This window comes from Argopecten irradians, chromosome 2 (genome assembly GCF_041381155.1).
Source record: "Argopecten irradians isolate NY chromosome 2, Ai_NY, whole genome shotgun sequence".
Classification (NCBI taxonomy): Eukaryota; Metazoa; Mollusca; class Bivalvia; order Pectinida; family Pectinidae; genus Argopecten; species Argopecten irradians.
In genome coordinates, this window is record NC_091135.1 from 10,141,131 (window position 1) to 10,167,103 (window position 25,973).

Below are 25,973 nucleotides of genomic sequence, written 5' to 3' on the forward strand. Positions count from 1 at the left end.
GCCATTTAATTGTCTACATACCCTCTGATGTAATTATTGATAAATACAAATAATTAAAACGTCTTGATTGTAGAAAAATATACAATTGCAATTTGTGCTGAGATTCTTATGGAAATAAGCTGCCATTGAAAATGGATTATATGGTATTTTTCAAGTCTTCATTCACTTAGCTGCAAGTTCTAAACATTTTGGCGTTACACTCCTTAATCGTCAAATTTAGGTTAACAAACATCGATATATATGTCTCTTCAGAAAATAGATTGATTAGGCCAAAAAATATATATGTCTGTTTAGGGTTACCCGACCGACCTTAATTTTTACCCCCGACCCTATTTTTCCCCACCTTTCTACGAAAAAAAAAATAAAAGTCGGGATTTCGATCTCTGACTTCGGTTCCGGCCATTATTTTAGAAAGACACTATTTTTTTCGCAACTGTAACCCTAAATAGACAATTGTTTTTGGCCATATTGATATTAGTATAAACTATATTGTTCTTCTACATAAGGTACAAACAATGAAGAAAAATAATTGGTTAAAAGAAAATGCTGTTAGATCTACATATATACCGTATGAAGTTTATGTTATATGTTTGACTATACAATATAATTGACTATATATGACAATATATTTGGTTATCACACCGGGACATATCACTTTTGTGTAATTGGGACATTAATATAAATTGGTTTTGCAAAATGTTTGTTCATTTCACCGGGATACATTTTGGTATACATATGTTTATACAAATACATTATATACAAAATTTTATACATGTGTATATAAACTTGGTGCGGTTTTAGTCATATCTCTGTACCGAGAGTTTGTAATTTTGGTATGCAGTCTGTGTTGTCCCCCGAGTGATCTGTATGAAGTTCGTCCGTCAGTGCTGTTGTTTCACCCGAGAGTTCTGTATGAAGTTCGTCCGTATGTCCAGTCTGTGTTTCACCCGAGTGATCTGTATGAAGTTCGTCCGTATGTCCAGTCTGTGTGTTTCATCCGAGTGTTCTGTATGAAGTTCGTCCGTATGTCCAGTCTGTGTTTCATCCGAGTGTTCTGTATGAAGGTCGTCCGTATGTCCAGTCTGTGTTTCCAAGTGTTCTGTATGAAGGTCGTCCGTATGTCCAGTCTGTGTTTCATCCGAGTGTTCTGTATGAAGTTCGTCTGTATGTCCAGTCTGTGTTTCATCCGAGTGTTCTGTATGAAGGTCGTCCTGTATGTCCAGTCTGTGTTTCATCCGAGTGTTCTGTATGAAGGTCGTCCGTATGTCCAGTCTGTGTTTCATCCGAGTGTTCTGTATGAAGGTCGTCCGTATGTCCAGTCTGTGTTTCATCCGAGTGTTCTGTATGAAGGTCGTCCGTATGTCCAGTCTGTGTTTCATCCGAGTGTTCTGTATGAAGGTCGTCCGTATGTCCAGTCTGTGTTTCATCCGAGTGTTCTGTATGAAGGTCGTCCGTATGTCCAGTCTGTGTTTCATCCGAGTGTTCTGTATGAAGTCGTCCGTATGTCCAGTCTGTGTTTCATCCGAGTGTTCTGTATGAAGGTCGTCCGTATGTCCAGTCTGTGTTTCATCCGAGTGTTCTGTATGAAGTTCGTCCGTATGTCCAGTCTGTGTTTCATCCGAGTGTTCTGTATGAAGGTCGTCCGTATGTCCAGTCTGTGTTTATCTTCCGGTGGAGCATCTTGTAATTATTATTTGGCAAAGTTTGTGTTCATCATTCGTATAGATTTTGTGTATCACATATGTTTATCCAAAGTGTTCTGTATGAATTCGTCGTATGTCCAGTTTTGTCATCCGAGTGTTCTGTATGAAGTCGTCTGAATGTCCAGTCTGTGCTTCACCGAGTGTTCTGTATGAAGGTCGTCCGTATGTCCAGTCTGTGTTTCCCCGAGTGTTCTGTATGAAGTTCGTCCGTATGTCCAGTCTGTGTTTCACCCAAGTGTTCTGTATGAAGTTCGTCCGTATGTCCAGTCTGTGTTTCACCCGAGTGTTCTGTATGAAGGTCGTCCGTATGTCCAGTCTGTGTTTCACCCGAGTGTTCTGTATGAAGTTCGTCCGTATGTCCAGTCTGTATTTCATCCGAGTGTTCTGTATGAAGGTCGTCCGTATGTCCAGTCTATTCTTCATCCAAGTGTTCTGTATGAGGTCCGTCCGTATGTCCAGTCTGTGCTTCATCCGAGTGTTCTGTATGAAGGTCGTCCGTATGTCCAGTCTGTGTTTCATCCGAGTGTTCTGTATGAAGGTCGTCCGTATGTCCAGTCTGTGTTTCATCCGAGTGTTCTGTATGAAGGTCGTCCGTATGTCCAGTCTGTGTTCATCGGTCCGGTGTTCTGTATGAATCCGTCAGAGGTTCTGTATGGTCGTCGTATGTCCAGTCTGTGTTTCATCCGAGTGTTCTGTATGAAGTTCGTCCGTATGTCCAGTCTGTGTTTCATCCGAGTGTTCTGTATGAAGGTCGTCCGTATGTCCAGTGTTCAGTGCCTCTGTGTTTCGAGTGTTCTGTATGAAGGTCGTCCGTATGTCCAGTCTGTGTTTCATCCGAGTGTTCTGTATGAAGGTCGTATGTATGTCCAGTCTGTGTTTCATCCGAGTGTTCTGTATGAAGGTCGTCCGTATGTCCAGTCTGTGTTTCATCCGAGTGTTCTGTATGAAGGTCGTCCGTATGTCCAGTCTGTGTTTCATCCGAGTGTTCTGTATGAAGGTCGTCCGTATGTCCAGTCTGTGTTTCATCCGAGTGTTCTGTATGAAGGTCGTCCGTATGTCCAGTCGAGTGTTCTGTATGAAGGTCGTCCGTATGTCCAGTCTGTGCTTCACCCAAGTGTTCTGTATGAAGGTCGTCCGTATGTCCAGTTTGTGTTTCACCCAAGTGTTCTGTATGAAGGTCGTCCGTATGTCCAGTCTGTGCTTCATCCGAGTGTTCTGTATGAAGGTCGTCCGTATGTCCAGTCTGTGTTTCATCCGAGTGTTCTGTATGAAGGTCGTCCGTATGTCCAGTCTGTGTTTCATCCGAGTGTTCTGTATGAAGTTCGTCCGTATGTCCAGTCTGTGTTTCACCCGAGTGTTCTGTATGAAGGTCGTCCGTATGTCCAGTCTGTGTTTCATCCGAGTGTTCTGTATGAAGGTCGTCCGTATGTCCAGTCTGTGTTTCATCCGAGTGTTCTGTATGAAGTTCGTCCGTATGTCCAGTCTGTGTTTCATCCGAGTGTTCTGTATGAAGGTCGTCCGTATGTCCAGTCTGTGTTTCATCCGAGTGTTCTGTATCGTCCGTATGCCAAGTCTGTGCTTCATCCGAGTGTTCTGTATGAAGTTCGTTTGTATGTCCAGTTTGTGCTTCACCCAAGTGTTCTGTATGAAGTTCGTCTGTATGTGCAGTTTGTGCTTCATCCGAGTGTTCTGTATGAAGTTCGTCCGTATGTCCAGTCTGTGCTTCATCCGAGTGTTCTGTATGAAGGTCGTCCGTATGTCCAGTCTGTGCTTCATCCGAGTGTTCTGTATGAAGTTCGTCCGTATGTCCAGTCTGTGTTTCATCCAAGTGTTCTGTATGAAGGTCGTTTGTATGTCCAGTCTGTGCTTCATCCGAGTGTTCTGTATGAAGGTCGTCCGTATGTCCAGTCTGTGTTTCATCCGAGTGTTCTGTATGAAGGTCGTCCGTATGTCCAGTCTGTGCTTAATCCAAGTGTTCTGTATGAAGGTCGTCCGTGTGTTGTCAATTCTGTATGTGCGTATTCATCCAAGTGTTCTGTATGAAGTTCGTCCGTATGTCCAGTCTGTGCTTCATCCGAGTGTTCTGTATGAAGTTCGTCCGTATGTCCAGTCTGTGCTTCATCCGAGTGTTCTGTATGAAGTTCGTCTGTATGTCCAGTCTGTGACTCATCCTAGTGTTCTGTATGAAGTTCGTCCGTATGTCCAGTCTGTGTTTCATCCGAGTGTTCTGTATGAAGTTCGTCCGTATGTCCAGTCTGTGTTTCACCCGAGTGTTCTGTGAATCGTCCGTATGTCCAGTCTGTGTTTCACCGAGTGTTCTGTATCGTCCGTATGCCAAGTCTGTGCTTCATCCGAGTGTTCTGTATGAAGTTCGTTTGTATGTCCAGTTTGTGCTTCACCCAAGTGTTCTGTATGAAGTTCGTCTGTATGTGCAGTTTGTGCTTCATCCGAGTGTTCTGTATGAAGTTCGTCCGTATGTCCAGTCTGTGTTTCATCCGAGTGTTCTGTATGAAGGTCGTCCGTATGTCCAGTCTGTGCTTCATCCGAGTGTTCTGTATGAAGTTCGTCTGTATGTCCAGTCTGTGTTTCACCCAAGTGTTCTGTATGAAGGTCGTCTGTATGTCCAGTCTGTGACTCATCCGAATGTTCTGTATGAAGGTCGTCTGTATGTCCAGTCTATGTTTCACCCAAGTGTTCTGTAAGAAGGTCGTTTGTATATCCAGTTTGTGCTTCACCCAAGTGTTCTGTATGAAGGTCGTCCGTATGTCCAGTCTGTGTTTCATCCGAGTGTTCTGTATGAAGGTCGTCCGTATGTCCAGTCTGTGTTTCACCGTATGTCCAGTCTGTGTTTCATCCGAGTTTTCTGTATGAAGTTCGTCCGTATGTCCAGTCTGTGTTTCACCCGAGTGTTCTGTATCGTCCGTATGCCAAGTCTGTGCTTCATTCGAGTGTTCTGTATGAAGTTCGTTTGTATGTCCAGTTTGTGCTTCACCCAAGTGTTCTGTATGAAGTTCGTCTGTATGTGCAGTTTGTGCTTCATCCGAGTGTTCTGTATGAAGTTCGTCCGTATGTCCAGTCTGTGCTTCATCCGAGTGTTCTGTATGAAGTTCGTCCGTATGTCCAGTCTGTGCTTCATCCGAGTGTTCTGTATGAAGTTCGTCCGTATGTCCAGTCTGTGCTTCACCCAAGTGTTCTGTATGAAGGTCGTCCGTATGTCCAGTCTGTGCTTCATCCTAGTGTTCTGTATGAAGGTCGTCTGTGTGTCCAGTCTGTGACTCATCCGAGTGTTCTGTATGAAGTTCGTCCGTATGTCCGGTCTGTGCTTAATCCAAGTGTTCTGTATGAAGGTCGTCCGTATGTCAATTCTGTGCTTCATCCAAGTGTTCTGTATGAAGTTCGTCCGTGTGTCCAGTCTGTGCTTCATCCGAGTGTTCTGTATGAAGGTCGTCCGTATGTCCACTCTGTGCTTCATCCAAGTGATCTTTATGAGGCTCGACTGTATGTCCAGTCTGTGTTTCACCCGAGTGTTCTGTATGAAGGTCGTCCGTATGTCCAGTCTGTGCTTCACCCAAGTGTTCTGTATGAAGGTCGTCCGTATGTCCATTCTGTGCTTCATCCAAGTGTTCTGTATGAAAGTCGTCCGTATGTCCAGTTTGTGCTTCACCCAAGTGTTCTTTATGAGGCTCGACTGTATGTCCAGTCTGTGTTTCACCCGAGTGTTCTGTATGAAGGTCGTCCGTATGTCCAGTCTGTGCTTCATCCAAGTGTTCTGTATGAAGTTCGTTTGTATGTCCAGTTTGTGCTTCACCCAAGTGTTCTGTATGAAGTTCGTCTGTATGTGCAGTTTGTGCTTCATCCGAGTGTTCTGTATGAAGTTCGTCCGTATGTCCAGTCTGTGCTTCATTCGAGTGTTTTGCATGAGGTCCGTCCGTATGTCCACTCTGTGCTTCATCTGAGTGTTCTGTATGATGGTCGTCCGTATGTCCAGTCTGTGTTTCACCCAAGTGTTCTGTATGAAGGTCGTCCGTATGTCCAGTCTGTGCTTCATCCAAGTGTTCTGTATGAAGTCCGTCTGTATGTCCAGTCTGTGCTTCATCCGAGTGTTCTGTATGAAGTCCGTCTGTATGTCCAGTCTGTGCTTCATCCAAGTGTTCTGTATGAAGGTCGTTTGTATGTCCAGTCTGTGCTTCATCCGTGTGTTCTGTATGAAGGTCGTCTGTATGTCCAGTTTGTGTTTCACCCAAGTGTTCTGTATGAAGGTCGTCCGTATGTCCAGTCTGTGCTTCATCCGAGTGTTCTGTATGAAGTTCGTCCGTATGTCCAGTCTGTGCTTCATCCGAGTGTTCTGTATGAAGTTCGTCCGTATGTCCAGTCTGTGCTTCATCCAAGTGTTCTGTATGAAGTTCGTCCGTATGTCCAGTCTGTGCTTCATCCAAGTGTTCTGTATGAAGGTCGTCAGTATGTCCAGTCTGTGCTTCATCCAAGTGATCTGTATGAGGCTCGACTGTAGGATTAGGTTCCTCTTGTTCACTCTGTGGTTCGCCCATGTATTCTGTGTGCGGTTCACCAGAAGCTCCCGCTTGTACCTCACCATCCCTATCCTCCTGGAAAACTCTCACGTAGTGCAACATATTCAGTGTGTAACCGTCTGGAGGAGATGTAAATGGCACTAATCGTCCACCTACAGTGTTAGCATAGTACCACCAGCTACCGTGCGGTATATCCTCGTCAGTATACGTCCCGTTAGGTTCAAATATCCGAGATGTAAGGTGATGGACATCCGAGTTTCTTAAGATGAGGTACGTTACACTTGCCAGGTAGTACCTACATAAATGATCATTCAAACCAAAACAATTAAATACCGCTTACATGAATAAACATCTTTATACATGTACAAAGACAAAACTGTTTCATCGAAATGAATTGACGGAGATTGAATGATGATACATTTCTTTCTTTCTTTCTTTCTTATCTCTTTTTGAATATACATACATATAGGCCTAATTAATAGTTATTTGTTTTCATACTAAATCCAACTCTCTGATTGGCAGATTCTTTTCCTTCATACACTATGAAAAAAAATCCGAGAATGGCATGAAAATCCGACATAATCATGACGTCACAATAGAGACGTCGACGTTGCGTATTGATTTAGAAAAATAGAATCGTACGCTTAAACGTATTTTAAGTTATCAAGTAGCCTGAAAAAATAATTATAGGCATTGATGTAACTATTTTTTTTAACTTCATAGGGTTATGAAATAAATTTGGTTTGCAAACAAAATTTCTTTCTCTATCAATATTCACGGCTATTCTGTATTTGCATATTACAGAGTTATCTACCTCAGTTGTGTAAGTGTTTGCGCATCCTCGATACTCCAGGGCTTCCGATCACTTACGATCTCTACACCCCTGGACTATCTCATAGTGAAATTGAAGGCAGCTCAGCGGAAAACATTTGACCAATCACAGGCTAGCAAATATTTCATTTGAAGACTACAGAGAGAGCGACGCCTAACATCAAAGCCACACAGTCAACCACAGTGTACCGTTATACGGCTCTTTTGAATGACTAATCTGTTGCCTCCAGTTTTACTATGAGAAAGTCCAGGGGTGTAGAGATCGTAAGTGATCGAAAGCCCTGGAGTAACGAGGATGCCTTTGCGGATTTTTTGCGAGCGAAATGTCATACTTTTTTTTCGGAAAAAACGACGTGAAATGCGCTCACGAAAGAATGGCAGAGTGAAAGATGTGTATGGAAGATAACTTTATATATATTTATATATCATGATTATGTAAAATTGATATATTGTTAAAAAAATTGAAAGAAAAGGTGAAAATCGCTCACAAAATAATGACGTAACAATCGATACCTACCCGCAAAGGAACTAACACTGTAAAATGTAAAGACGGAATCAATATCTTACCGTTCGCCATAGAAGGTAATGACACTGCTAAGTCTATCCGTGTCCTCTCTAAAGTTTTCCGAGGTGGGCACCCTCAGTGAAAGGAAGACAGGTGGTCTCTCGAACCTCAAACACCTGGATTTAAACAAACGTAAGTGGATATGGCGGATAGAGATATAGTATACACTAGGAATTATTAAAGAAAATGTTCATGAAGTAAATGTACAAGCAAAACATTTATGTCTTAAAAAAGTGTATAAACCAATATATTGTCGATTAGCAGATTTATAGATAAGAGGACAGCATTGGGATCATCCACACATTAACATTTTGCATTTGAAAGGTTCACGAGGTGTCACGAGAGCCGTTTTTACGCATGGGAACTACGGTCAAATTGTGACCTTTGACCATAACCATCGAAGAAATATTGATATCGGGAGATCACATTATTGGTCATGTTACTGTGTGACTATAAATCACTACTTCAACGTTGGCAGACATTTTCGAATAAAATGTAACGTTTCAAAGCCATTCTATTATTCCATTAATGTGTCTCGATTTTTTTTAAATTTTCGATTTGAGATTGACTTACCCTCTCCTTGTTTCATAGTGTGTAACCGCCTCGGCAATATCTTCAAACGGCCTTGAAAGTAAAATAAAGCATTTTGGCCATTATCCTTTTTTCAAAGCTTGTTTGAGAGATGCGTTCTGATTGTTTTTGGATATTTTTACGCCTTACTGAAGAAAAATGTAAATGGTAAGAAAGTTGGATATAAATATGAATATTGATTTGCTGTAACCGAAAACTGAGGTTATGCATAAAAATCCCATAATTAAGTGTCTGCACTCAAACAATGACAAAATTACTAAGCGGTTTCACTGTTGATAGAAAGTCCGTGAAATCTAACCAAACAGAATCCTGTTTTTATTGTATTTTCGTACCTCCCATCCCTTGTATTTGACAGCATCACGTGGTCTTTTGTTAGCTGAAAACAGCCATCCCCATAGACGCGCTCGTGACGCAATTGAGGCTCCAATATCCCCAATATACGGTAAGCCTCACTTTGACGGAAGTCACGCTGCCCAGGACATAACCTCTCCTTGGCCGCCGTTGTATTGCCTCCTTTCAATAACAGATAGGAGTCAAAGATGTCCTATGGACCGAAAATACATGTGCATATTATAACATGTCATTGCAATAATCGATAATGGTTACATAATATCCCACTTACCACGCCATGGAGGCTGAGAATGTATGAAGACGTGCATCAGTAGAATCATTTTAAAAGATAAATTTAAATACGTGTAAGTACAATTCATAGAAAAAATATATAGCCTAGCATATTTTCTATAAAATTATACCTTCCGTCCCCATTGCATATATCGTAAAAGGCGACTAAATTTGGAATTGTATCCTTTTTTTTTCTCCCTAACTGGCATTCTTCTTCCTAACGTCTCCCCCTGACACAGCCTCAAGCTGAGCGTTCGTCTCAGTGAGGACATCCTCGATACTCCAGGGGTTCCGATCACTTTCGATCTCTACACCCCTGGACTATCTCATAGTGAAATTGAAAGCAGCTCAGCGGAAAACATTTGACCAATCACAGGCTAGCAAAGATTTCCTTTGAAGACTACAGAGAGAGCGACGCCTAACTTCAAAGTCACACAGTCAACCACAGTGTACCGTTATACGACTCTTTTGATGTACATCAAATGACTAAATTACCTGTTCTATTATGTTGCCTCCAGTTTTACTATGAGATAGTCCAGGGGTGTAGAGATCGTAAGTGATCGGAACCCCTGGAATATCGAGGATGCAGTGAGGAATGCTCTATACATTTTATGCCCTGGCCGAGACTAAATATGGTTGTTTCTGCTCCTGCTTAGTGCTAAACATAAAGGAGGTTGTCCGATGTCAGTATAATGTGAGTGTATCATTCTATGTTTTTGCCAATCCAACATGCATATCCAACCAACCAGAGAAGTTTTCTTTACCATGAACGGCGAAACAGCTTGAACAATACATAGTTCTGGAAGACTCGGTCCCACGGAGAATAAAGAAAAGATAACATCTGGCCATGCTTGTACACGTATTTCTAATCAAAATATTTGTTTTCGTGTGGTTAAGTCTATGGTATTCACACCAGAACCCTGTGTCGACAGTAAATACCCAAAACTACATAATGTAATTGCGTACTACAAAGGGTTGGACACGATGAGAAGCCAAACGCTGTACCGCACGATGTAAGCGTGGGTTTTTGTCCAGTTGCTGACAAACCGCACAAAACCAGTTGTCGAATCCGCACGTATTTGTTAATCCTTCGCCTCCAGGACAAACACCTGGAATGAAAATAAAAACTTAGTGTATCATAACTGATATTTCTATTTGTTCTGATGTATATGTTCTCACCGACCTAGATTTGGTAAAAATATGCTACCCATCTCGGAAAATGCAAAGTATTGTAAAATGGGATATAGAGTGATTGGTCTACGTCAAACGTGTATTCGCTGTTACTGTGACCATTTTCCTTGGCGCCATGTTAATATAAAGTATAGTTTAGCTGAGTCTGAGTTCGGACCAGGGTTTTATTCTGGTGTTCCATGAGAGCAAATTAGATTGGATTTACTGAAATGTTCATCAAATGTGAACGGCAAATTATAATCTAAATTTATTTTTTTTTCTTTCATTTTCTTGTTAGTTCTATATACTACAATTTACATTTCGCTCTAATACCCTAATCTTCTAAGTAAACATATGAATAAAAGAAGCAAGGATTGTCCCACACGAAGCTAGTCTACCAGCGACATGCCTTACCTGGAATACTTCGTTGTCCACCCGTTGCTCCTTCATTTTCTCTGTCGCAATCATTTGCCGATCTCACAATACTGAAACTGCCATTATGCAAAAGCCATTGTCTTACAGCCGAGGAAGAATCAGTCACCATTCTCTGATCGCTATTGTTTTCGTCCAGGACGCATGGGAATTCCTGATCGCTGTTACAAATAGCGAGAGAACCACAGCTACACCTATCTTGTCCTCCCGTTTCCTCGGTTATGGCATCGTTGAAGTCACAAGTCGGGATTGTGCAAACATGTGTACTGGTTAAAAGAACTGAACATGCTACTAATGCACAATACAGAAACAACGCGAATAATAAAAGAAAATGTCGGAGTTGTGATATATTTCCAGCATTTGACCATGGTCTCGATATTCCCGGTCCTCGTTGTGATTGGCGATGTGTGTCATCCGTTTCTTCTGAATCATTAGACTTATCAATTTCTTGATGTTTACTCTCTTTTTGTGGAGGGTGGTCTGCGTTCTCTCTTTGTAGCAGATGTTCTTCGCTCCCTGTGTCACCTATATCTTTGTCCTGTACATCTTGTGGAGGGTGACATTCGACATGTACAATTTCGTGTTTAATGTTTACGTTTTGTAGAGGGTGACATTCGACATGTACAATTTCGTGTTGAATGTTTACGTCTTGTAGAGGGTGATATTCGTCCTGTACAACAATTTCCTGTTGAATGTTTACGTCTTGTAGAGGGTGATATTCGTACTGTACAACAATTTCCTGTTGAATGTTTACGTCTTGTAGAGGGTGATATTCGTCCTGTACAACAATTTCCTGTTGAATGTTACATTCTTGTGGAAGGTGACATTTCACCTGTGTGTCACCTATTTCTTGTGCATTAACTTCCGGTTGAACGTCATCTTCTTGTGGTGGACCATGTGCGTCCTGTACATGTGTGTCATTTGTTTCTTCACGATATGTGTAATCGTCTCCGTGATGTGCGCCGCCTGCTGATTTTTGTTCTTCGTCATCTTTGTTGTCTTCACTGCGCCCGTCCCCTTCCCGAGCCTTTTCACCTTCTATTTCTTTTTGACCTTTGTCTGTCTTAGGCATCTTTACTTTAACGAAACTTTCAAAGCCCTCGTCTGATGTTTCGTCAGAATTTTCATCTTCCCTCTCTTTAACAGTTGTGTCAATACCTGACGTTGCTTTGCTCCTCGGAGTGTTACAACTTGAGTTGGTATCAAACCCAGGGGCAAGGGTTCTGCTCACCCCATCTGGCACCATGGTCGAATCAGGATCATCATCTTCCACAGCGGAATCACTGCTGGTTCCTGGTGCGTCTGCATCCGTGTTAGATTCAGTATTTGGTGGTTCGTTGGGACCTGGTCTTTCAGCCATCATGCGGTTCTAGATATAACAGAATTAAACTTCAAATGTAATCTTACATTCAGCTCCTAGTTATTTGATTATTCATATTTAACCACAATATTACCAATCTAGTGTGGGATTCTTAGATGTTGACTTTTATATTGAAACCGCGCATTGAAAAACACAAACACTCCAGTTATTTCCAGTACTGTTTGTATATTACCTGTCCAAATGACGACTCGCAATAATTGCCTGTATAATTGTTATATAAAAAGGTTCATATCAAATAGATTTAACCAGTTTTAATTATTCTGTACTTTCTTAAACAATATCGTCCAAGTTCAAAATGCATATGATATGGTATTGCAAGCAGATGTATTTTTTTCTTACTTTAAAACCATATAAAGATGCTGCACCGCCGACAAAGAATAAATAATATTTATCATTTGGACATTCATTAATATTGAATTGTATATATACGTCTAATTAGCAAAAATTGTATTAAATAATTTTAAGTAGAATAATAAGCTCAAAATTTTCAATGATGGTAATAGTGTAAATTATGTAATTGTGTTACTGAAGAAAAATACTAATTCGTCAGCTCATGTTTTTAGTAGATAGAAATTACGATTCGTCAGTGGTGTAGCATCTTTAAGGTTTTAGACCTTGTTTAAACTAGTGATATTTCGTATGCCTGGCTATACTAGTATATCGCCTCTTACTTGAACATAAAAAGTGTAAAAGCATAAAAACCTTAAGAACTTTTTTTTACCGAACGTTATGTGAATATTTTCAATTTTCAAAACATAAAAGTTTCTCAAAAACATTAATAACATCAGAAATTATATACCGATGGCCTAAGATGAGGTTACAATACCAAACATAACTGCGGAAAGTCCTGCATAATATATAACTGCGGAAAGTCATTCCGCTGTTTTGCCGTCTGGCGCTGTGATAGCCAATTACCGCGCGGTATTTATGACGACGGCGGGAACATAAGACGACCCGCGATATGAAAATTAACATTTTTTTTTTGTTAACGGTGAGTTAATAACTTTTGCGACTCTACAAAATTATCGATCTCGTTTTACATTCTGTCATTTCAAAAATTAAAAGCCGTGTCGGAAAGGTAGTGGGCCTTTAATGATAAATGTCCTACAGAGTAGTACATGTATTGTACGGAAGCCCACTGGTGCCAACTGATGTATTGTATATGAAAAATAAAAACATTGCGAATAAACGCAATATTTATTGTAAAAAAAACGCAATAATATTGCGAATAATACTTAGTTTTGCGTTTATTCGCAATATTTTTGCGTTTATTCGCTATAGTATTGCGTTTATGCGCAATAGTATTGCCTTTATTCGCAATACTTTTTTTATTTTCACATCTTATTTGAATGGGCTTTTCCGTTGGTGTTGGTAAAAGCTTGATTGATTGATTGATACTTCGAGGATAGGGTGATAACGATTTTGTTTCTTTGTTTGGTAAATTAACGTCCTATCAACAACCAGAGTCATGTAACGGACGGTCTCCCATGTACACGTGCTTTTGTGTTTGTGCACTGACCGTGACGTTGGGCGACGACTGATTTTCCTTTGATATCCGCCGGCGCAGCCTTTGATGTAGCTTGCGAGTGCGAGGGTTACCGTCTTACTTTCTGAAGCGGTGCCGTCATTTCATGAGCTGTCGATTTTCTTAACGAAAATTTAAGACATATCCTCTAAATATTCCATCTTTAAAGCAAGTAATAAACGTCGTGAAATTTAATAAACTTTACAATGGTGTTTCGTTTGACTCGAGACAAGTAGTTGTTGAGAAAAACGGTTTTTATTCCTGGTTCATAGGCGGCTCTCGTGGTGTTTAGTAATGTAAAGAGACAGACACGAATCCTTCTCACTTATAAATCCTTGCGTACAATTATTGAATTTTGCTCAACTTATTTTTCCGGAATTGAATAGCTGATCAAATCGTAAAACACGGCAGACCGCGAGGTGTTTTAAGGATTTGTGCAGTCAAAAATGATTTATTTCAGTTTTAATGCTGGAAATGGCTTTATTAGACCATGTAGAAACCTCTCCTGCCGCGCGCGACCGGAATAACCTGTGAACCGCCGATATCGAGGTCAAATTTTCTGACTACCCGATTATGCATATTTTCTAGCTCGAAACCGTGTGACGTCATAATAGTTCGTGGCTTACAGCTGTACTATAACTGATGTGCTATCACTTACATCGGCGATCACAGATAAAGCCGATAAAAGGTTTTTTTATGATTACTTTTGAGTATAACTTTGGCTCGAATATGAATAACTAAACGAGTGAAATTCGATGTTTCAAATACTCTAATTTAAGCTCTAATAGCAGGTATCTTCGTATAATTATGAAATAAAATCCACACAGAAATAAACGTTTCAGGTTTTTATCGAGGAGTTCAGCAACGAATAAGCTTTAATTAGATAATATTTTCCTGTAGTCTGTATCTTTGATACATTGTGAATTGCAAAGTTTGTGACTGTAATATGAAATTGTACGTAACAATTTAAGAAATCCTTGAATTAAAGCATCAAGGATATGATGCTTGACACACGTACACACCGATGATTGATCATTACAAACATTGTGTTGTGTGTTGCTAACCGAATAAATCGAGATACATTTATTACAAAAACGTAAAACGTTTCAACATGTGGTAGAAAGAATTTACTTTTAATATTATAAAAATCAAATTATTGAGATATTAAGCAATTTACTTATTCAGAAACAAAATGAGTTCTAGAGAACTATTTCACAACTAAAGGTTTAACTTAAAAATTTATTCCCAGTCTAGTACTGGTAATTACGGGAATCGTGGCTGGCATATAGCAATTTTCCGTAATTTTAAGGTCATTAGTATAAATTCTAAGCATGTATTTTCACCGTTTCGAATCTTAATGTACATGTATAGTCATTACAAGTAGGGTTACAACATTTATCACACTAAATTATGCTTATTAAATGATCACTTAGTATATTTTTAAAAAGGTACAAGATATTACATGTATTTCTATTTATATTTGGGGGCCTGTTTTTTTTTATTACAAGTAATTTCAATTTTCATTTGATCCACTTTATGTGGTTACTTTTTGGATTTATACGATAAATGTTCATATATCATTACTATTAATATCTCTGGTAAGATATACAAAATGGTCGACAATGAAATATACTTTTTTAAGGATTTAGTATATTTTTTGAAATAATCATGAATTTAAATCTACACTTATAACTGTGATTTAGGATCGGGACAAATATATCAGATATACCCAATGGTCGTCAGAACATACATGATGTTATGTCTGCTTTTTAGTAAACGTTATGGATAAAGTTTCAAAGGGCAACAATATAGTATATTTTTTTTTTATATACATTTATTTTCGGTATAAGTTTCGGTACTGTAGGAGATTCAGAAAAGATGGCGATGACGTCACTCACAAAGGTACATCCGGGCGCTCAAAGGTACAAACTCCGTTATTATCTACACATAAACATAGAGGGTAAAACAGCCCCTTGCGATGTTTGATTTACCATTTAATTGTAACTTAAATAGTAAGACAATGTCCGAGAAACTATTGCGTTATTTGAATTATAAAAAGGGTAAATAAAAATATTTAACAATAATATTTAGATTAAAACATCTGGTATTTATATATTTTACTCGCGTTTATATCCATTTTCTCAACGCCACGAAGAGAGAAAAAAACGGTCGCCATTTCCTACGTATATATATAAAAAATTCTTTAGGGTGATAAGTCACACTGCGGTTATTGGGGAAGTCCAGATGTGCAGGCTCTTTTTGTTTTTGTGCGTTGACCGTGAAATTGGGCGACGATCATTTTGACGCACCTCTTTGATATTCAGCCGGTAAGCCTTTGTTGTAGCTTGTTGTGGTTACCGTCTTACTTTTGTAAAGCGGGCGCCGTCATTCGATTAGATGTTCGCTCTTTGTTTAACGATAATTTAAGACTTATCCTGTGCTGAAATATTTGCTTTAAAGCAAGTAATATACGTCGTTGAATGGTGTTTCGTAGTGTACTTCGACAAGTTATTTGTTGGAGAAAAAATTCCCCGGTTCATAGGCGTCTCGACTTAATGTAAAGAGGGACAGTCACGAATCCTTCTCACTTATAAATCCTTGCGATTATGTATCAGGGATGTACGTATCTGTTATTGTTTTTATTAGTCGCCATACCGTGTTTGTACCTTTGAGGACCCGGATGTTAACTTTCTGTGACGTCACGCCATCTTTTCTGAAATCTCCTGTTACTCCAATATCACATAACTGATAACCGTTCACATTTTATTTTAGTTGACCAGATCTGTTGATTACAGGTAAATTACATGAAATTCAACTTTCACTTTCGTTTTGGATATTATTGGACTTTAACTAAATATATAAATAGAGGTGTATAATGTCAGTTTGTATGCACATTTTCTTTGTAAAGCCGTGTACCATGTACTTTTTATGATCTATGTAATCTCGCGCTGGATTTTCGGTTGAATAATGCAATTTGGTTATTTATAGCTCGATCGCTGGAACTACATAATGTATTTAAAGCACATGGGGGAATCCCAATGTCAATCATACGCCAATAAAGGGGAAATCCATCGTCTGGCTAATATTTTGCATGTATATTCATGTCAATATCAAAAGGTAGCACAATTGACTTTTGCATGCAATGTATATGATGTATACAAATTATAGATAAAAAATACCAACAGCTAAATGTCGTAACTCAACATGGCCGATCATGATAAAACTACTGTCATGGAATACCGGGAAAGGTCGATACATCTAGCCAATCCATGATTTGAAAATATGATATAAAGAATGTTATATATTCGGGTTTTAAAACATGTAAATGTAGGCTCCGTATACAATGTACGTTGTATACAGGCAAGGACTAATGTCTATCCATCCACAGGCGTTTGGCTCTATAGATTTTTTTCTTTATATGTATATTTAGTACTGTGACACAGTATTAATACATATATATGGAGAAAAATGTCTATAGAGTCAAACGCCTGTGGTCCATTCTATGTTGACATAACCCATTTTTTGTCACTAAAAAAATTTAAAATTGAAATTAATGTAACCGGCGTCTTCATAAAAGGTCTGAATGTTTTGATTACTTAAAAATGCTTCCTAGTTTTGACCTTAAAGTTGGCGATGCAAGTAAAACAATATTTAATTAAGATTTTAAATAAATCTTAAATGCTTTAACTTACATTGTCAGATTAAGATTAATTTGCATTTTTGCTAATATTATTTGTATGCTTTACAATTTTCAAAATAAGAAAATACATAATTTTCAGTATACTTACCGATATCTAATTCGGAAATCGAATGACTTGGCTACATTTTTAAGCTTCTTATATGTACACGTACGTTTTATAGGCCTACTTAAACTACAAATAAAGTATTATCTAGCTTTATAATGTTATGTGCAGATTCAAATTCAAAAGTGAAAATTACTGAATTACGCTGTTGTGTGGGGAATAACTAATTCTAAACTTAGACTTAAAATTTTATTTGATTGTTTTAATTGTTTATCATATGCAATCACAAACATGTGATAATATTATGCAATGTCTTAAAATAGAACCAAACATTCCTATACAAACTCGCCCCCGACAAAGTTGATAACCGGAAACGGAAAAGGGAGATGCGTACGCATAGCTTATAGTATATGATTTAGCGAAGAACAAAAAGAAATGCAGCCTCAAAGATTCCCCGGCCAAGGGCCACCGATGAGACCATATCAGCAGCAGGGATATCCAGCGGTGCGTATTATATATCTTGATATTTATCGATCGTAACGATAAGGAGATAAATTAGTATGTTTGTCTATTCATGAAGACAGGTACGCGATGAACCGGCAAAAAAGAGAGGGGGGGGGGGGGGGGGTTACTTGGAAAACAGGCTAGTGATTTCTTCATGGTGCATATGTATATTCATAACCGATATAGCCAGATTGATAGACTAGTATGGATTACAAATTAAATTGCATGCTTTATTCACTGTAATTGATCAGGACATGTATACAACAAGGATTTCCCTCTCGTATTAATTTTTCGGAGTCCAAGGGACTCCTAGGTTTGAAGTTTGCAAGTCCCATATCTTCTTCTTGTGTTAAGACCATTCCGTCGTAGCCGACGATTATGTGGCATAGGGTAATGCGCAGAGGCGTGAGGAGGGGGTTAATTACAATAAAAAACATTGAGTCTTTTTGCTAAAATGTATTGTAGATAGGGCTGTCACGGGTACTAAATTTTGTCCCCGGGTACCCGAATTTTAGTACCTGACCCGTACTGGGTACACGACACTAGGGCTGCCGCGGTTAACTGGTATATTGGTGAATTGCAATGCACCATCAAAAAATATTGTACCGCGATACAGTTTACCTGTACCGGTTTTTAATGATATATTTTCTTAGTATCATAATTTCATTAATTTGATATAATTAAAACATCCTGTCATTAAAACATAACCAGCAAGTTGAATTTGTTTTCTTTTCCGATAATATGAAGCCATGTGGGTATCCTTTTCGTTTTCATTTGATTCTAATGGCGGTCAAATGTTTGTAACTAACGTGTATAATGTTCAAATGATTCAAACATTTGCACGACGTTGAATATAAATGATACGACATTAGGCTAGTTTCTGAAATATTATCAAGCTGAATCGCTCCATCAATCAACAATACCGGAATAATTTTCTAAAAACATTTAGGCCTGGTGAAATATATGGCGTGTCGTGTAGGGAATTGGTCGTTCTTCTAGCTATATTTCAGGCTTCATCGTACCGCCGCCATTTTCGAATTCCTACACATGTCAAAACAACAATGCAAGCCGATCAGCCCTTTGAAGTTTAATCACGATCGTAAGCTGATTTTGCCAGGACAATTGTTTGTAAATTTGTTCATTATTTTAGGTTCAAAAATGTAAATATTTGCAGATTAACTATTATTATATGTAGTTATTGCATTATTAGGCTTTATTTTGCGATCGTCTGTAACCTAGCTTTTTCACAAACAGACTCGTATTTTTTTTAAAACAAGAAGACCTCACATTTTTAAACATTTTTGTGTCTCAACAACACAGTTTGAAATCGATGTAAAATACATAACATAGCACTGTAATGTTTGTATAATGTAAAGGTGTTTTTTATTATGGAATATATACAAAATAGACAACACATATGTTAAGGTCAAAAATATTGCAATACCATATATCACACAATACAGCTGTTGTGTAATCACAATATATCGTGGTCAACACTTCTGCCAAATTGCGGCCCAGCCCTACTCGAGCACAGATCTACTGCTTTTGTAAAACAAATTGGGTTACGTTATGTTTGCTGTGTCGTTTTGGGGAAGATCGAGTTGATAGGAGTGTCAAGGGTTTAACCGAAAAAAATACGGTTTGTTTGGGTTTTTTGGTTTTGTTTTGTTTTTCTTTTTTTTTTTTTTGTTTTTTTGTTTTTTTTTTTTTTGGTTTTTTTGTTGTGTTAAAATTTCTTTTTTTGTTTGTTCTTTTTTTGTTTTAACCGAAAAATTCAAACCGTTACGGTTCGGTTCGTGTTACGATAATTCTAAATCTTCGGTTCGGTTCATTAAAAAAAATAACTGTCCTATATTACCTGTCTGTAATTTACGTGTTTGTATAAACTGTATTGCAGTTTATGTCATTGAAAATAGGCCGAAGGTTGATTTTCTCAGAATCCCGAGAACATACACCTGGGGTTGACCGCCGGAATCACAATATATGGTAACACTGTTGTTTTGTTGGAGCAAGTTCAGTCATTCAGAAGATCGTTTTGTTGCTGTCTGCGGACATGATTTTATTTTTTTCACATACATAATATCCTAAATGATTTATAATTTCACTAAATGTTTGATGATTTTATAATTTTTATTATTTGTAATATATTATTATAATAATATTTATTATTATTTCATTATAATTTTTTATTATGTATTTTTTCCCGATAACATTTAATCCCGCAGAATATCGGCAGCTAAATCAAGCCGCCATTGTGTTGCCGATTGTAAAACAATCGCGTGTTTCCGGTCGGCCAATATTCCGTGAATTAAAACCATTTTACGCGACTTTTATTGAACATGCACCTGGTACGTATATAATGTTTATCTCCTTATTATAATTCAATTGCAATCATAATACTTTTTAAAAACACTTTTTCTGGGATAATACCGATGTATTGATTTGCGGTAAAATTTGTAAGGTAATTTTTTATAAAACTTACGATTTTCACATGTCAATCACATAATCATAATAATGGCGTCATTCATGAAGGATGACGAGGAAAAGTTAGTTAGTGATTGAAATAATGTACATAAAGGATACGAGGGACATATTATCTCTCTGTGACTGATTACAATGTGTGTCAATAGTACTAGAAAGAGTTAAAAAGGATAAGGCAAAAATGTTCAAGTATGTTTTTTTTTAAAGATGTTCCAATCTGCTGAGAGATCATAAAATGATACTCTATAATATTTGAACAAAAATGGTATTTTAACGTCGTTTTATATGTCTAATTAAGACATTACAAAATGATTATAGAATAATTAATGAAATTCATTTTCTTTGCTGCATGCACTTTTTTAGAACTTCAATGTATATAGGATATAGTGCTGTGGATTATTTTTCAGGGCGCAATTAAAATAAATTATATGTTTTTAATTAGAAGTGAAATCTTGATAAAGAAAAAAAACCCATTTGTTTAAGTAGTGAAATATACCATCTTTTTAAATCTAAAGCAGAGAGAACTTGCTTTTGATAGATAGAAAATAGACTATGTAAAAAGTGTAATTGAGATTTGCTGCTGAACCGAACCGAAAATAAATAAAAAAAAATAAAAAAAAAAAAAAAAAAATAAAAAAAAAAAAAAAAAAAAAAAAATAAAAAAAAAAAAAAAAAAAAAAAAAAAAATAAAAAAAAAAAAAAAAAAAAAAACCGAAAAAAAAAAAAAAAAAACCGATAAAGCCGCATCAAAAAAAAAAAAAAGTTGTGAAACCGAACCCGAGCTTGAAAAAAAAAACATGAACCGTGACATACATCCCTATCAGTTTGATCAACAGAGAGATTCGAATGAATGAAAATGATCCACCCTCATATGTGAGTTCATGGGTCAGTAAAGATAGCTTCAGTTGTTAATTGTCTACTTCATTTCTATTGGACATTCACAAATTGCTAATGTAGCTGCAGTAAGAGTTGTTAAAGTCGTCAGTCTAACCAGTGTGTCTATAGCATATACCAGTCCGAGAGGAAATGTTTTTGCACATGCGCAACAGGAAGTACTAGGAAAGAAACAAAATACCGTAATTACCTGTTTTAACTATCATTACCTGCATTTAGAAAACGTGATTTTCGAATCAGAGTGCCAATTATTTATTATCCCCATGCTCCGAAACATTGGAATTCAAAACACAGAATAACATGGCATAACTTACACGATTCTTTATTTGTTAATTTCTTATCAGTGATCATTACTTGTCATTGACATGACATAGTCTTATCCGGATTCGGAACTATTATAAGGTGGTCCGTCTATTGTTCTGCATCAATATCGAGAAATAAAAAATGAACAAGTGTTGTAGGTGACAGAATGGTTGAAAAGATATGGTGTCAACCTTGGTGAGTAAGTGTGACCTAAATAAAGGTTAGTCTTGTTTACGTTTGTCCTATTTTGATACACCAGGGTAACTATTACATATGTGACCCGGTTACATCAACAACCTGGACCCGTATCCGGGAACTCGGGTACTCAAAACCAGCCCTAATTGTAGTTCTTATTAATAACTTTTCTGTGCTCGTATCATGAAATATACTCTTGTTTTTACTCGATTGTAATTATAATGCTTTTGAAATATAAGAGAACAATTATGACTTCTACTATATCTACATATTACCTAATTGTCGAGGCATTCAAGTCAGCCATCGAACAACTGGAGCCAAGAAACTCCAGGCAGCACCCATCCTCCCTCCCCCCCCCCCCCCTATACAAAAACCTACTTTCATTTTTGTTTCGGAAAAACTCCATATCGTCATGATTGTTGGAGGGCAGGGATCGTCCTTTCACACATTTAACATAGGGAAAATCGAAGAACTATATTATTGGTCCTAAGCACTAACAATTTCATTAATATTGTTTTCCACGGATATAACGCCGGTACGAAAATGTAAACGCTAGCGTTTCGTATATATCCATGAATGCAGCATACAATTTCAAAATACCATTCCTGATTGGTCCGACGTATTGAGCTATTCAGCCATCGTGCTGTTGTTTTCAACAAAGCATTCAAACTTAAGCTTTCAATATCTTCTAGCATTCATCCGAGATCGCACTCTTGCAAGATGTCATGAATTAACCAGGAATTTTGTATGTAAATGTTAGATTAATCAAATTGTGAATCGACTCATGATAAATGAAGATCAAATTTAATAGATTTTGCAGCTGAAACGACTGACGTCGATTGAAATATCGTTAATCGGAAACACACACTGTCACATTGAATTTAAATATTAACATTAATTAGGCCAGTGGTGTTTTCCAAGCATCTTTTACATATAAACAATGATGAATAATATACTTTCAGGGTCCTAGACCTGGAGGATACCCAGGCCAGCAGATGGGTCCTGGGGGGCCACAAAGAATGGGCGTACCCCCACATGCGGGTATGCCCCCACACCCATATGCAGGTAAGTTCATATTATTCCTTTTAGAAGAAATTGGTAAAAAATATTATGAGTATATATTTTTTAAGTGGTAAGCAATATGAATTATTGGCATTCAGTCATAAAAAAGTGTCAAATTTCCTTCACATTGACTTTAAATTTACATTTTTTTCACATAGAATGCCTAATTATATATCTTATTCCTTTTGTTTTGATCATATTTGATTTGACTGTTTATAAGAAATTTCTGAACATCTACAAAAAATTGAAAGAAATAGAAAAATGAAAGCATAAAGGTATTTCCTAGAAACTGGGCTGTATGTCAGTTTCAGCCTGCCCTAAAATGTATCCTTAAACAATTCAGTGTGTTCATGAGAAATTGCACTCCTTTCTTAATAACTTGAGAAAGGGCACTGACTCTACCTTGTATTTTGGTGATTAATCTGAGAAAGGATATATTATGTGAAAAAAACTTTAGGACAAGATTTTAGATAGATTCTAATTTCCTTTGTACAGCTACAGATATATGCATGCTATTACACAGAGATATAGATTTGTTGGGTTTGTGAACTATTTTAAGAAACAGATAAAGAAAGAGATTTTTGTTTGCATTGTACATGTATGTCCAATGATATAATTCATATATGTAAAGTTGATGTGTGTTTATCCGTCGTCTGAAACAGGACAGGCAGTGCCCCCTACCAGTAAAGCCAGTAAGTATATGCTTGCGTGACTGGCCTGTACCTGCTGATCTAGTTGAAAGTCTGATGGAAGATTTTGTAGAGCATTAGCCTTGATCATTGTCTGTTACAGCTTGTAATTATGGAATATATGTTATATGCATTGCAGGTGTATACTACATAGAAAAGACACCATTGGATAAAGTCTTTAGTCCTTATAATTCATATTGCTCAATACCGTTTCATGGTATGGTGTAAGCAGTGACAATGACCTTGCTGTAATTTTGTGTGTTTTGCTCGGTTAATTTTGATATTTACAGATCGATGTAGGTATATGATAATACAAACTGATATTAGGTTCTTTTACACACAGTGACAAATTAAAAAGATGATATTTTTAAAAGTTTGAATTGATTACCGTTGTTCACAAATAAAACGGCTGACAAGAAATTAAAGCCTTGACTGGCACTATCTGCCAATCACCTGATTGATGATCACATACAGTACAATATTTAAGTATCAGACCCAACATATGTTGACAGCTCTTTTTCACGAACCATTCAGATCAGTCAAACATGTGAATTTTATAATTTCCTCAGAATAATCTAGTTTGAAATTACATGTATGAAATGGATATATACTTATGGAATATCTAAAATGGAATTATCTCCCTTTATAGGGAAATGTGATTAGTATTTTACTCATCTAACAATAGATATATACATTATGTATAAGAGGAGTATCCTTGTATGGCATTCATATCTTATATCACCTAGAGCTAGATAAACATTGTATATATTTGAGAGGATAGCTGTAGCCCACTCATATCTAGTATCACCAGACACAAATTACATAACATGTATTATAGAGGTAACTAGTAATGTAGCCACTCATTAATTGTAGATTGTTGTTAACTATCCTTGTAGTAATCATATCAGTTTATCACCTACACAAATAACATTGTATATATAGATGGATAGTCCAATTGTCCCATCCTGGGGTTCGAAACAACCATATCTAGTATCCACCTACACATATACACTTAAAAATTCTATAGAAAGAAGGATATCCCTGTAAGCCACTAAGGGATTCCTCTAATGTATCACCTAAAAATAATGTTTATATAACATGTATCATTATAAGGTATCACATTTAGCAAATTTAGAGCAGCATATGTTTATATAGAGGATAATTGCAGGTACATCAGTTGTACGATATATATTAATTATTGTGAGCGTGTTCAATCACGTATTTTTCACAAAAATAAACATGTTTTAAGTACACAGAAATTCCCCACTTTAAACCACATGAAAATCATTCCCAAAATACCTTACCACTGCAAATAAGATAACTGTCTGGTAAATAAATACATGAGATAGGCTGATTATTTATACAAGTAGAGATATCCCAGTGTCACATACTGAAAAATTAAATATAATAATTTTTAAAATTTTACGTTTAATTTAAAAATTTTTGAAAAATAGAACAATAAAATAAATTTCATATAGTGAGTTTACCTATTACATGGACATGCCAGTGGTGAATAAATGATTTAGGTAATTGACAATGTATTTTAACATTAACAAGGGATTACCAGTAACTATAGCATATGTGACTTCACATTATATTTGTGGTTAAAACAACAATTATTGCAATCCAATATTTCTTTTCAATTGAGCAATTTTCCTTTAAGTTTCATCAAAATCTAGTATATCATCTGATACCACTTTACTTTTATTGGATAAATGCTTTTATAGGCTTACCTGGTTAACCAAGGTTAGGGATACTCGTTGACAGCGCAATAAATTTTGTTTTACCATATCCAGATAAAAAAATAGACAACGATGAACTACAAATCTTTGGCAGCATCAATACAATCGCTTTAAAAAACTGCTTCCTTATCAAATATTTAATTTACAAAAATAAGGGGCAATACATCAGTTTGCATGCGTTAGCCCTGTGTATCAAAAAAAACATGGCACAAAGATAATGTTCAAGTGACCAGTTTAGGATATCATTATACACAGGTTTTGACTGTAAATAAGTAGACTCGTGTACCGTCAATCTAGCATTTGGGGGCCATTTATTTAATTTTTTTCAAGTGAGTTATGAATTATCCATGTATTCTGAGTTTTCCTCTTATGTTGTTAAATTAATGACCTAATAACAAATGTAATGCCCTGTTTATGTATGATAAATTAATGATTAAATAATTGATACATTTATGATGTACCGCCAATCTACAGTTATATTAGTGTATGTATAAAAAGATACATTGCACAATAACTGCAAAAACATAACTTTTTTTAAATTATTTTTTTATTTCTGTATTTTAGCTTTTTTAAATCTGAGTACATTATAATATGTACCGTCTAGGATGATGTACATTACAATGTAATGTACCCAAGGTTATAATCTATAATTATGTATATACATTATACCAACAGTAATTATTATTTATTATGATACATTTTGTTATCACCTAATCTGATACTTACATTAGTGTATGTATTGTAATCCTATTAAAATATGTGTATTTCCGAAATATCAGTACATTAGTGTATATACAATAATGACAATAAAAATGTACCGTAAATCCGAGTTTATAACATATATGTATAATTCATTTTTCGTAATCTGAGTATAATTAGCTGTATTGAACCGTAATCATGAAATACATTAGTCTACACGTGGTATATCAAAAGGTCTGAATACTTTTAAATGACATATTTAACCGTAATCTGAATTTACAGTATACGTTTCTGTCATAATTTACCGTAATCT

At 36.9% G+C, this 25,973-nt stretch overlaps 1 protein-coding gene across 1 annotated transcript; it reads right to left on the reverse strand.

Annotated features, from left to right (window-relative positions):
* Positions 1-2,430: 2,430 nt before the first annotated feature.
* On the reverse strand, positions 2,431-17,264 carry LOC138316429 (filaggrin-2-like). The gene is made up of 9 exons (XM_069258123.1): positions 17,137-17,264; positions 10,425-11,811; positions 9,807-9,949; positions 8,552-8,763; positions 8,202-8,252; positions 7,631-7,744; positions 5,075-6,527; positions 4,014-4,379; positions 2,431-3,660 (listed from the first exon to the last, which is right to left on the reverse strand). Exons 2-9 carry the CDS (start codon positions 11,803-11,805, stop codon positions 2,431-2,433), a joined length of 4,950 nt encoding a protein of 1,649 aa, XP_069114224.1. The 5' UTR covers positions 11,806-11,811; positions 17,137-17,264.
* Positions 17,265-25,973: the final 8,709 nt, after the last annotated feature.

Coding starts and splice junctions, on each gene's coding strand:
- LOC138316429 (XM_069258123.1), bottom strand. CDS start 11,805: ATGATGGCTGAAAGACCAGGTCCCAACGAACCACCAAATACTGAATCT. Junction 8,253..8,551: donor TCAAATACAAGGGATGGGAG/GTACGAAAATAC, acceptor TTTACTTTCAAG/GCCGTTTGAAGATATTGCCG. Junction 7,745..8,201: donor CACTATGAAACAAGGAGAGG/GTAAGTCAATCT, acceptor GTTTAAATCCAG/GTGTTTGAGGTTCGAGAGAC.